The 13,204-nt window shown below is 31.5% G+C and overlaps 1 protein-coding gene across 1 annotated transcript in view; it reads left to right on the top strand.

The window, feature by feature from the left end:
* LOC140443662 (integrin alpha-PS4-like) overlaps positions 1-13,204 on the top strand; it is a 157,411-nt gene that overhangs the window by 56,640 nt on the left and 87,567 nt on the right. The window contains exons 7-8 of the mRNA XM_072535032.1: positions 9,354-9,442; positions 12,129-12,332. Coding sequence (XP_072391133.1) covers positions 9,354-9,442; positions 12,129-12,332 — 293 coding nt within the window. The remainder of the gene's footprint in view (positions 1-9,353; positions 9,443-12,128; positions 12,333-13,204) is intronic.

Raw genomic sequence — 13,204 nt, 5'->3', positions numbered from 1 at the left:
CCTGTATGCTGACTTGTTTTTCCTGGTAGAGGGACTTTTTCTCCCTGTATGCTCACTTGTTTTTCCTTAAGATTCCTGGTGTGCATGGGAATTTGGAAGTTTATGAGAGATAGTGATTTATTTAGAAATCCAGTTGAATCATTTCTAAAATTAACTGAGGTTTCTCGTATTAGAGGGACTTTTTCCGTCTGTATGCTGACTTGTTTTTCCTGGTAGAGCGACTTTTTCGGGATGTATGTAGACTTGAGTTTTCCTGGGAGAGAGATTTTTCTTCCCTGTATGCGGACTTGTTTTTCCTGGGAGAGGGACATTTTCTGCCTGTATGCTGACTTGTTTTTCCTGGTAGAGGGACTTTTTCTCCCTGTATGCTCACTTGTTTTTCCTTAAGATTCCTGGTGTGCATGGGAATTTGGAAGTTTATGAGAGATAGTGATTTATTTAGAAATCCAGTTGAATCATTGCTAAAATTAACTGAGGTTTCTCGTATTAGAGGAACTTTTTCTCCGTGTATGCATACTTGTTTTTCCTGGTAGGGGGACTTTTTCTCCCTATATGCGGACTCTTGGTAAATGGAGTTTTGTTTCCTTGTATGCAGATATTTTCTACTGAACGTATTGCTTGGGTTTATTTGGAATAGATTTAGCATTTACTTCCTCTTGCTGGTTTGCTGAATTCCCAGTCACGTTTGGAAATCCATACCGGCTTTCCCGTTGTTCGGAGGTGTCTTCCTATTTACCCACATATGAAATATTCGGTGATCTAAAAACTGTCCGTTCAGTAGAGGTTTCCGTTGTGGAGACGTGTCCGTTAACAGAAGTTTTACTGTATAACAATACTAAACAGTAACAAAGAAGTAGGGATCAGTAATTATATCTCACGGTAAACTCTATTACCGCGACATACACATGACATCCACATGACACATATAAATATTAAATAATAAACTTAAACATCGAAGTAAAACATTTCTGTTGTAATTGGTATATCTAACTAAAAATTAAATTTAAAAATCAGAAACGTTCAAAACGTTTTCGGACTATTCAGTTCATCTTCAGTGAACGTAAAAGCAAGTAGTTTCACTAAATTATTACAAACTATTTCTTCTTCTTGTCGTTCCATCGTATTCGTGGTCTTCCTACTGATCGTCTTCCTATTGGGGAACCGTCTCTTGACGTCTTTACTACTCTATTTGTTGTCATTTGGCTGTTTTTTTTGTCTGTCATTTTGTCATGATCGTTTCATTCTACTCTTCTATTTCTTACCCAGTTCTTGATGTTCTCCACCTTGCATCTACGTCGTATATCTGTACTTCTAGCTCTGTCTGATAGTGTTTTACCATACATTTTTCCAATTGTTTTCATCTCTGCTGTTTCTAACATTCTTTTTGTCCTCTCTGTGTCAGCTCTTGTTTCTGCCGCTTCATATATATATATATATATATATATATATATATATATATATATATATATATATATATATATATATATATGTTATTGTGATATTTAAAGTCTTGGTGCGCCAAGCAATAATTAGCTAATTAATTTTTTTGATTAATTAAAATTATTTAAATGATATGATTATGACTCTATCACAATTTTTAATTCTTTTATCTCAGGGTTAAATTCGTGTTTCAATATCTATGCTATTACATGTGAAAGGTAAGGTCCAGAGAATACCGGAATAATAAAAAACACATATGATCTAACACTATATATTGAAATAAAAATAATGAAATAATTCACACTCAAAAGTTTTCAATAAACAAATCTCATATAAGGATTCTCAAAATTTTGTTCTCCGTACGTGAACAATCAAAATTTATGGTACAAACAATATTAATTGAAAACTCAAAATCCCAAACTATTCTAACTCTCCTAATCAAAATATTTATATCCTTTCTAAATTACGAGTAAAAATTGTGTTATCAATAAAAGAAAAAAAAAACTGCAGAAAACAAAAATATCTCTCTCTGATGATGAGTGGTCCAAATCCTTGTTCCTTGTAGACTGTATTATCTCCTCTCAACCGCTCCCTATGTAATCAGCAATCTTACAACAGATTGTTGCAAGTATATCGTCCTTAATGATCTCCTTCAAAAGCAAAAATCATTCAAATTATGATAGCCTTTCTCCTCTCGATAAACTGAATCTCTCGTTGGCCCGAGTGAAAAATGACTCTTGGAATATCTTCTCTTTACGATAAACTGAATCTCTCGTTGGCCTGAACAGTGACTCTTGGAATATAAGTAGGAAAATATGACTTACAATATTTTGCTGCTTCAGCTTCTGTCAGATACACTAACTCCACAAAAACTCACTAACATTCAACACTACTGCTTGCTACTTCTTTGGAACCACCAGAGAACAATCACTGTTCCTCTTACAGACTTGGAAAATCAACTGTCCATATCTTTTCTCTCTCCTCAATCTCGCTAAACTTTTTCCTACATATTTATCCCACCTTTTTCAATCTCCGCCAATCACAACTCATCACAATTCCCCCATTTTTTCATTTCGATAACAAACAAATTTTTACCTATACTTATAAATTTCCTAAAACTTATTTACAAATAATATTTTTCTATAATTCTTAAAAATTAACAAAAACCACTTTCTATAATCCCTTCTATTGTCTTTAATCACTGCATTAATGTATTTTGAAAAACCCCGTTCAATTGTCTGTGGCTTTCACTTAAACTTATGCGGGTCACTCAAGTATAACAAAGAAATAATTTATGCAAAGCTTACACTATGTTTAGTACAGGAAATCCAAGGATTTAATAACTTTCCTACTCCGAAATGTTTGTTGGATATTATCCTACTTATCTGAATTATTTTAATGTTTTTGAACTTTGAAATATTTTTAAACAAACCAATATTTTTCTCGATTTTACATATCATAACAAATCCCCGCCATTTGATCTGCCGAAAACTCTTTGTTAAATTTTAAAAATGACAAAAGTTTTCTAGGATCAAATTATTTCACTATGTTATTAAAATCTATTCATGATATTGATAGATGTCGTGAATGTTAAAAATACCCCGTATATTTCCTGTCTCTATGTGCGCTAATTCATAACTATTTACCCCATTTTCCGTATTGACCCTATATGGACCTTCAAATATCGGCATCAATTTAGCACAAATACCATTTTGTAAATTCGACACCCTCAGTGCCTTCACTAAGACTTTATCTCCTTTCTGGAATTTGATCGGCCTTCTTCTTCGGGTTCTCTCTTGTCTTTGGAGATATTTCTCTCCACTTCGTCTCAATCTTCTTTGAACCAATTCGATCACTTCTTCGTATTGTTTGGGGGCGGTGTCTTCCCACGGTCTTGTAGGCATTGTTCCTTTCATTATATATAAAGGCGTCTCTTTGGTAACCGTATTTGGAGCACAATTCAAATAGGTCTCGATCTCAAACACTTTTCTGTCCCAATGTCGATGATGTTCTTCCGCGGCAATTCGTAGAAATTTTGTGACTTCTTGTATAAAACGCTCCGATGGGTTGCTCTGTGGATGACGGATGCTTATAAATTTTGTATCGATGCCTCTCTCTCTTAATTCCCTTTTAAAACGTTCGTTCCTAAAATATGTCGCATTGTCCAATAAAATATTGTCTGGTCTTCCCACCGTTTCTATAAAATTGTCTATCTTCCTAAGTATTTCAATTCCTTTTGTGGTTCTGCATGCGTACAATTTAACATATTTTGAGAAAAGATCCACCATAACTAATATGTGTTTATTCCTTTGAGTTGTTGGTATCAAATCGCTCAACATATCAATAGCAACAATATCCAGTTTCTTCCGAGCTACGACGTTTTTTGTGACGTTTTCATTTTTAAAGTTCCTACTTTTACACTTTTGGCATGTCACACAATTTCGAGTCACCTCCTTGGCTATTGTATAGTCCTGTCGACAAATGTAATTCTCCCTGAACATAAGCCACACCTTTCTACTTCCAATATGTCCGTTGTCACAGTGTAACTTTAAAAAAACTTCTTTTGCCATTTGCTCCGTGATTACATAGAGTTCTTTACCATCGACCCTCTTAAAATATAGGTTATTTTCTTGTTCAGCCCTTTGCTTTTCTCTTTCATTCAATTCTTTCTGATTTTCCCTGATTTTGGCCAACGAAAATAAGCCTGCTTCTTCTCTCATTATGTTCATGCCTACGTGGAGAGTTTTGTGATCCTCTTTGCGGAATTGTTCATCTCTCGTCAACGCATCAGCCAAAATATTGTCCGTTCCTTTGATATATTTAAATTCAAAATCATATTCTTGGAGTAAAAGAATGCCCCTATGAATTCTATTATTTACCAACCTATTTTTCATTATGTGTATCAACGCTGCGTGGTCCGTTTCAATAGTGAATCTTGCCCCAAGTAGGTAAAAACGTAATTTGTTTACACAAAATAACACACTGGCAAACTCTAATTCAGTAACGCTGTATTTTCTCTCATACGTTTTGGTTACACGGGAAACAAAACATATTGGCACCTCTATATCGTCTTGTATCTGTGATAACACCCCTGCAAATTTTTTTATGGAAGCATCGGTCCTGAGAATGAAAGGTTGCTCATATCTTGGGTGGTGCACTCTTACAGCTGTGGAAAACGCTCCTTTTAAATTTTTGAAAGCGATTTCTTGTTCCGTTCCCCATTTCCATCTGACATTTTTCTTAAGTAATGCTATTAGCGGTATTTCTTTTGTACTGAGGTCTGGTATCAGCTTTTTGAAATAGTTTACCATTCCTAAAAATCCCCGCAAAGTTTTTAAATTGGTTGGCCTAGGGTAGTTGTTTATGACTTCAATTCTATCTTCTGCAAGACTAATCCCTTTTGTGTCTAATTTGAATCCTAAATACAATACCTCTTTTTGGAAAAACTGACACTTTTGAATATTTAATTTTAATCCGGCTTGATCAAGTTCTTCGAGAACAGTATGAATATGTCGTAGATGGCTTGTTATATCCGGTGAGAAAATTAATAAATCATCTATGTAATGTACAACTAATTCTCCATGCCTATTTAAAATTGTGTGTAATGCGCGAACCAAAGCAGCGCATGCACTTTATAGTCCAAATGGTACTACCCTAAATCGGTACACCACTCCGTCGATAGAAAAAGCGGTATAATTTCGACACTTTTCTGCCAAAGGTATTAACCAAAAACTGTGTTTCAAATCGATTTTGGAGAAAATGTGTGATCCTGTGATTCGTCCAAAAATGGCTTCTATGTTCAAAGGCGCTTCGTATTGCGCGATTGTGTGCGAATTAATGTTTCTTGCATCTAAACATAATCGCAAATCACCATTTGATTTTTTTACGCATACTATCGGGTTGATATATGGAGAGTCACATCTTTCGATCACCTTGTCTTTGATCATATTTTCAATTTCCTGTCCGACGCTTTGCCTGTATTTATACGGGATTGGATATGTTTTCGATTTAAAATTTTCTAAGTTTTTAACTTTAAAAGAATGTTCATAATTTTTAGCCACTTGTTTTTCATTTTGCTTTAATCTTCTTTCTATTTCCTTCCTGTCTTCTTGTAGCGCCATTTCAAATTTTTCTTCTAACTGTTCTAATTCTTTTTTCTGTACAGTCTTAATATCTTTCATTTTAGTTTCTATTTCTTCTCTCTGCATCTCTAGTTTCCTCTCTGTTTCTTCTCTGACTTTTTCTAAACAGACTTTTACCTCATTTTCATATTTGTCAAAACGCTTTTCCATTTTTCTATCATTTTCTTCTAATTTTTGTTCTATTGCTAGCCTTGTTTCCCGTTGGTTTTCTTCCATTGTCTGTTTTGTTTCTTGTTGATTTCTATCAATTTTCTTTGATGTTTCAATTTGGTTTTTCTCTATTGTTTGTGTCTGTATTTGCATCATTGCTAATAATTTTTCCAGCATCCCTGTTTCTTTTCTTTCCTCCATTATTGTAGCATTTCCTTCATTATCCGATCCTTCATCAATAATTGTTTCCTCTTCTCTGTTATCCTCCTTCCTTTCTTGCATTTTGCTTTGACTCCTTGTGGTCGACATGTTGTTTCTTTTCGTTACTGTTTTTGTCCCCGCCAAATGTGAAATTTTACAACACTCTATATGTTTCAGAACACGACAATATTTCTCCCCAAATGTATTAAATTTTCACGACAAATATCAAATATGCAATCAGTAAAATTCAAATAATTCAATATAAATATCAAATGTACGATTGGTAAAGAAAATAAAATCAAATAATTCAATAGCAGTAAATATCCACTAACTACGATCAATTAATAAATCAAATTTATATTCATGGAAAAATTGTCAAAATACTTTCAAATTCAAATTCCCTCAATGTTGTATGTTTTTATCTCTGGATCACCTGTACTTATTCCAGATCTCTTTCCCTTCCTTCAAATGTAAAGCTGCGATATTTTCAAGCCCCACGTTTTGGAAGCCAGTTATTGTGATATTTAAAGTCTTGGTGCGCCAAGCAATAATTAGCTAATTAATTTTTTTGATTAATTAAAATTATTTAAATGATATGATTATGACTCTATCACAATTTTTAATTCTTTTATCTCAGGGTTAAATTCGTGCTTCAATATCTATGCTATTACATGTGAAAGGTAAGGTCCAGAGAATACCGGAATAATAAAAAACACATATGATCTAACACTATATATTGAAATAAAAATAATGAAATAATTCACACTCAAAAGTTTTCAATAAACAAATCTCATATAAGGATTCTCAAAATTTTGTTCTCCGTACGTGAACAATCAAAATTTATGGTACAAACAATATTAATTGAAAACTCAAAATCCCAAACTATTCTAACTCTTCTAATCAAAATATTTATATCCTTTCTAAATTACGAGTAAAAATTGTGTTATCAATAAAAGAAAAAAAAACTGCAGAAAACAAAAATATCTCTCTCTGATGATGAGTGGTCCAAATCCTTGTTCCTTGTAGACTGTATTATCTCCTCTCAACCGCTCCCTATGTAATCAGCAATCTTACAACAGATTGTTGCAAGTATATCGTCCTTAATGATCTCCTTCAAAAGCAAAAATCATTCAAATTATGATAGCCTTTCTCCTCTCGATAAACTGAATCTCTCGTTGGCCCGAGTGAAAAATGACTCTTTGAATATCTTCTCTTTACGATAAACTGAATCTCTCGTTGGCCTGAACAGTGACTCTTGGAATATAAGTAGGAAAATATGACTTACAATATTTTGCTGCTTCAGCTTCTGTCAGATACACTAACTCCACAAAAACTCACTAACATTCAACACTACTGCTTGCTACTTCTTTGGAACCACCAGAGAACAATCACTGTTCCTCTTACAGACTTGGAAAATCAACTGTCCATATCTTTTCTCTCTCCTCAATCTCGCTAAACTTTTTCCTACATATTTATCCCACCTTTTTCAATCTCCGCCAATCACAACTCATCACAATTCCCCCATTTTTTCATTTCGATAACAAACAAATTTTTACCTATACTTATAAATTTCCTAAAACTTATTTACAAATAATATTTTTCTATAATTCTTAAAAATTAACAAAAACCACTTTCTATAATCCCTTCTATTGTCTTTAATCACTGCATTAATGTATTTTGAAAAACCCCGTTCAATTGTCTGTGGCTTTCACTTAAACTTATGCGGGTCACTCAAGTATAACAAAGAAATAATTTATGCAAAGCTTACACTATGTTTAGTACAGGAAATCCAAGGATTTAATAACTTTCCTTCTCCGAAATGTTTGTTGGATATTATCCTACTTATCTGAATTATTTTAATGTTTTTGAACTTTGAAATATTTTTAAACAAACCAATATTTTTCTCGATTTTACATATCATAACAATATATATATATATATATATATATATATATATATATATATATATATATATATATATATACATATATATATATACATAAAGTAGTTAGGTATTATTGACTGACACGTTATGTAAAATAAAGTTTTATTTTGAGGTTGCAGTTGTATTTACTGATACCATATTTTAGCATATCCTGAAGAAGCAAATAAATTTTGCGAAAGCTTGATTAAAGAACAAAGAGTTTTACTTTCCTGCCCTATTAATGACTGCAACCTCAAAATAAAACTTTATTTTATATATACATATATACATATATATATATATACATATATATATATATATATATATATATATATATATATATATATATATATATATATATATATATATATATATAATATATATATATTGATGGATTCGACCGTTACTTGATGGAAATTCATTTTATGTAACAATAAAACACTGAAAACTTTGTTTTCAAAACTTCCACAAAATTCATTTTAAATTCTTATCACTACAGCTGTTTCGGCTAATTGCCTTTCTCAAGTGATCTGTTTTTGGCATGGGTTTACACTTTATAGTCTCTAATGAAATAGGTTGAGAAGGGGAGAACTGTTTGTCTCAAGCTGGTCATTCAGAATTATATCTGTGTTTTTTAATTTGTTGATTTCCATAGATTCTAACAAAGATAGCTTAAGGCCTTTATTTTGAATGTGGAGAATTTTAAATTCGTCATTAAAAGAATGATTATGATCTAGAAGGTAAAGTGCGTATGTGGAATCTGTTTTTCTATTATTGAAAGCCCTTTTATGTTCTGCTATTCGTTTATTAAAATTTCTACCTGTTTGACCAATGTAAGTTTTTGGGCAGTCGCCACATTTAAGTTTGTACACACCACTGTGTAAGTGTTTTTTATGTTGGCTCTTGTTGTTTTTAATATATTTGCCTAGGTTGTTATTTGTTCTGAAAGCTGGTGTTATTCCTTTCTTTTTTATGTGTTCAGCTATTTTTGTTGATATTTTACCTGTATATGTAATCGAGCAGAAGGTACTGGGTTTTTTCTCTGGTGGTGGAAATACTAAGTTCAGGGCTTTCTTGTGTAGTTTTTGATTTAACATTTTATTAATTGTTTGTCCGTTGTATCCATTGTTTACTGCTATTTGCTTAATGATATTTAATTCTGTCTCAAAATTGTATTTTGACATAGGAATTGCTGTTAATCTATGTAACATACTATGATAGACTGACAGTACAGATCACTTGAGAAAGGCAATCAGCCGAAACAGCTGTAGTGATAAGAATTTAAAATAAATTTTGTGGAAGTTTTGAAAACAAAGTTTTCAGTGTTTTATTGTTACATATATACATATATATACATATATATATATATATATATATATATATATATATATATATATATATATATATATATATATATATATATATATATTATATACACCAAAATTTTAACATCATCTAATAAATAAACCGGATACAATAGAAAATATTTATTGCAGGCTACAGTGTAACGTCAGGATATTATTTTGGTCCAAATACTATTTTGTATGCTTCAGGAAGTCCCAAAGCAAATGGTTATAATGGAAAAGTAAGTATTCATTTTAATAATACTAGAGGTATATAATAAAATAAAAAGAAAAGAAATAAAAGAGTTTGTTATTTAATATATCGATTTGTTTTAATGGTGGATAATTTTGCTTAAAACTTCACAAATTAATTCAGCCATTAATACTCTAGTCTCCAGATCAATATGCCTTTGTGATGATGCAAGTAGACACTCTGAGCTCTCTAAATTAAAACAAGCCCTTATCCAAAACGGTTACCGCGAAAATCACATCAATAGGAGCATCCAAAAATCTCAACCTAAAGACTCAGACCTTCATCATATGAAAGCTTTTCTTCCTCATATCAATGGTGTCACTGACAAAATCGACAAAATTCTTAAATCAAGAGGAATAAAAACAATATTTATCACCCAACAAAAACTTTCATCTTTTGTCCGATTAATTAAAGACAACATTCCGAATGAACAACACGTTTATGAAATTCCTTGTGCAGACTGCCCTCGATCTTGTATAGGCCAAAGAAATCGTAGAATCCAATATAGAATTTATGAACATTCCATTTCTGTCCCAATTTCGATTCAATTTTAGCTCGGTCAACACCATCTTCATACAGGTCACAAAATTGATTTTGAAAACTTCCGAACTATACTGCCCTACTAAGAAAGAACCCCGTATCTCTAAAATTAGAAAAATTGGGATGTTTGCACCATATGAATATTTATGATTTATATAATATATTCACATAGAGAAAACCCCGTATTTTACATTTCTAAATATTTTATGAAAGAAAATAGTTCCTCCGTAAACGCCAAAACTGACTATTATGCTTAGTATAAACCTGGCATTTAACGCTTTTTTTTTTCTAAGGAATAGAGCAAAGCCGCTAATAGTTTCCACTACCAAGTGGAACTATCGTTAAAGAAAAAGAAGAAAGTTTATGATTATCATGATTTCGTCGAGGCCGTTAAAACGTGTAATGTGAATCGTGTGGTGGTGAAAGAAATGACAGTTTCCGATTTTCTTATCTGGAAAGACTTATCATAACAGTCAAAATTAAAGAAAACAGAGTCACGTATTTACTTATCACAAATTGTTAAAGTAATTGTGAAGAGAGATAGAAGATTTTACACGTTAAGAATGATGATAGCGAGTAGTTGATAGAGATGGACTTTTTGCAGCCCAGAGTGTTAAAATCTGAGATAAAGGACCCCACACCTGTGACAAAACCTTATGGGATTGCTAAGAAGAGAAAAAAACAAATATTTAAAAACTTGGGTCAAATTATACCGGCGAACCGCCATCAATTTTGGCAAGGATTGCCAACTTACGATTAATAATAATTTTCATTTTGTATTTTTAAATAAACGTTTTTCGTAAATACTTATGTTTTATTCAACAAATGTTGATAAAAAATATTATTAAAATATTTAAATGTTTTGCCTTTCGAGGCAGTTATATAAATTTTATAATAATTACATAGTTAAAACCAAGCTTAAGACAAATTTGGATAATACGTGGTTTTAGCTAAGTAAACTTGACATAATTCTTTGCTTCGTTAGCCCGTATGTCGCATAACTAATGTCCATATGGTAATTTTGCAATTTTTTTTTGCAAAAAGTTAACTACGATGCTACACACTCTACCCTAAATGATTTTATGTTATTATTGTACCAAAAGTACAAGGGATTAAACAAAAATCTTTAATCGCGTTTTTCTCAAAACTCGCTATAGTGGAGATACGGGTTTCGTTCTTAATAGGGCAGTATAGCCCTCATCCTCTTCTATAAACTTATAATTATTTGAAAAGCCACAGAATATGAAAAACTCATAAAGAAAATATGCTCGCTCCATTCTCCAATCAAAATTATGCCGTCAGAAATGCTCGCGCCAACCCCCACGCATATATATATATATATATATATATGTTTGTTTTGAGGTTTCCGCGGGAGCTATATGTGCTGTCACTATTTTTCCGGGTTTGACTCCGCGTTGTAAAATGCTGGTTTTGGCGACGTTTCGGCAAATCGGCACTAATCGAGTAACGACGAGAAGTAGATCCACCAGGCTTGAGAATGGCAAGTGAGACCTTGCCGAAACGTCGCCAAAACAATGGTTTTCAAGAAAACCAGCATTTTACAACGCGGAGTCAAACCCGGAAAAATAGTGACAGCATATATTATATATATATATATATATATATATATATATATATATATATATATATATATATATATATATCTATATATATATATATATCTATATATATATATATATATATATATATATATATATATATATATATATATATATATATATATATAGAAAGCCATATTATTTTTTGTTTTTCTCTTCGTAATAGTTGAATTGCTTTGGTGTCTCCAACAATAAAGTAAACTTCCCTTGCCTTTTTTTTATAAATTTTTTTTATTTTTTAAATTGTTTACTAAGCTCTAATTAAAACAAGTTACTTTTTCTCCTGGCTTCATGTTTCGATATATAGTACATCAGCGATAGAATAGAAGTATTGTATTATATTCTATTGTTTTCTTGTTAACATACTGTGAAATTTTTGTGACTTTTTAAAGATTGTATAAAATTTAAAAAAACTCTGAATGTGTTTTTACTGTAATTTTATTGTAGTTATTAAATGTATTTTCTAACACCTAAACCTATGCATTTGGCATTGTTTGATTTTATTTTTTTTTTTAGGTCGTTGTATTTAAATTTAATGATGAGGCTCCAATCAGAGTATTCGAAACGAAAAACGGCGAACAATTTGGTGAATACTTTGGTGCAAGTCTAGCAAGTGGTGACGTAAATGGTGATACGTTCGACGATCTTTTGGTTGGAGCTCCATTTTATAAAGGTAGCACATACAACGAAGGAAGAGTTTTTATATTTCTTGGAGGCCGTGTAAGATATATTTTTTTTATTTTTATCCCGTTATGCAACAAGAAACCAATTAAAATAAACTTAGTTTTAAGAAAATCAAGAAAAATGTTTTATTTATTTGAAGTAATTATTTGGAGATACAAATAATACAAAACGACACGAAAATAAACACTTTTATTATATTTTATTGGTATTAATTCTATAATAAAATAAATAACTACAAAATTTACTTCTAAGGTAGAACAGAATCACTTGGTTCTTTACTGAAAGCAAAACAAATAGAAACTTTTGCGAACGGACACTCAGGGTTTATTTGAAGAACTGGGTCGTGGATAAGTGAATGACAAGGGGACTGAAATGGGATATCTACCAAAAATGAAACAAAGAGGTACTTACATGAGTCTCCTGAACAAACAAAACACAAGAAGGTTCTCAAAGCTATTTAAAATGGACGCCGCCTTGAAGAAGTTTCCTGCTGGATGAAAGAAAAAGTTCTTACTTCCTAAAAACACAAAAGAGGTTAGGAACTTTTTTAAAATAAATAAACAAAATGATTTAGGGAAAAAAATCACACATTAATTACTGTCTCACCACAAAAAGTTACAAAAGTAAATAGTACAAAAATACTATATTAATAGTTACAAAAAATTAATACAATACCAAAGAAAAACATTTACTATGTCCGTTTACACATTCTAGAAGTTTGAGATACTACAAGAATTTACAATTGTTACTGGGCGATAATTTGTAGCAGAAATAAATTATTACAAATGAAGAAATATCTTTTTAAGTGAAACTATGCATAGAGGTTAACTTAAAAAAAAAACAAAAACAAAATCTCAAATATGATTAGATATTTACCAAATGTCAAAAATAGTGCCAACTGTCATATG

Source organism: Diabrotica undecimpunctata, chromosome 6 (assembly GCF_040954645.1).
Source record: "Diabrotica undecimpunctata isolate CICGRU chromosome 6, icDiaUnde3, whole genome shotgun sequence".
Taxonomy (NCBI): domain Eukaryota; kingdom Metazoa; phylum Arthropoda; class Insecta; order Coleoptera; family Chrysomelidae; genus Diabrotica; species Diabrotica undecimpunctata.
Note: the sequence above shows the minus strand (reverse complement) of the source record. Positions and strands in the feature narration are given on the sequence as shown.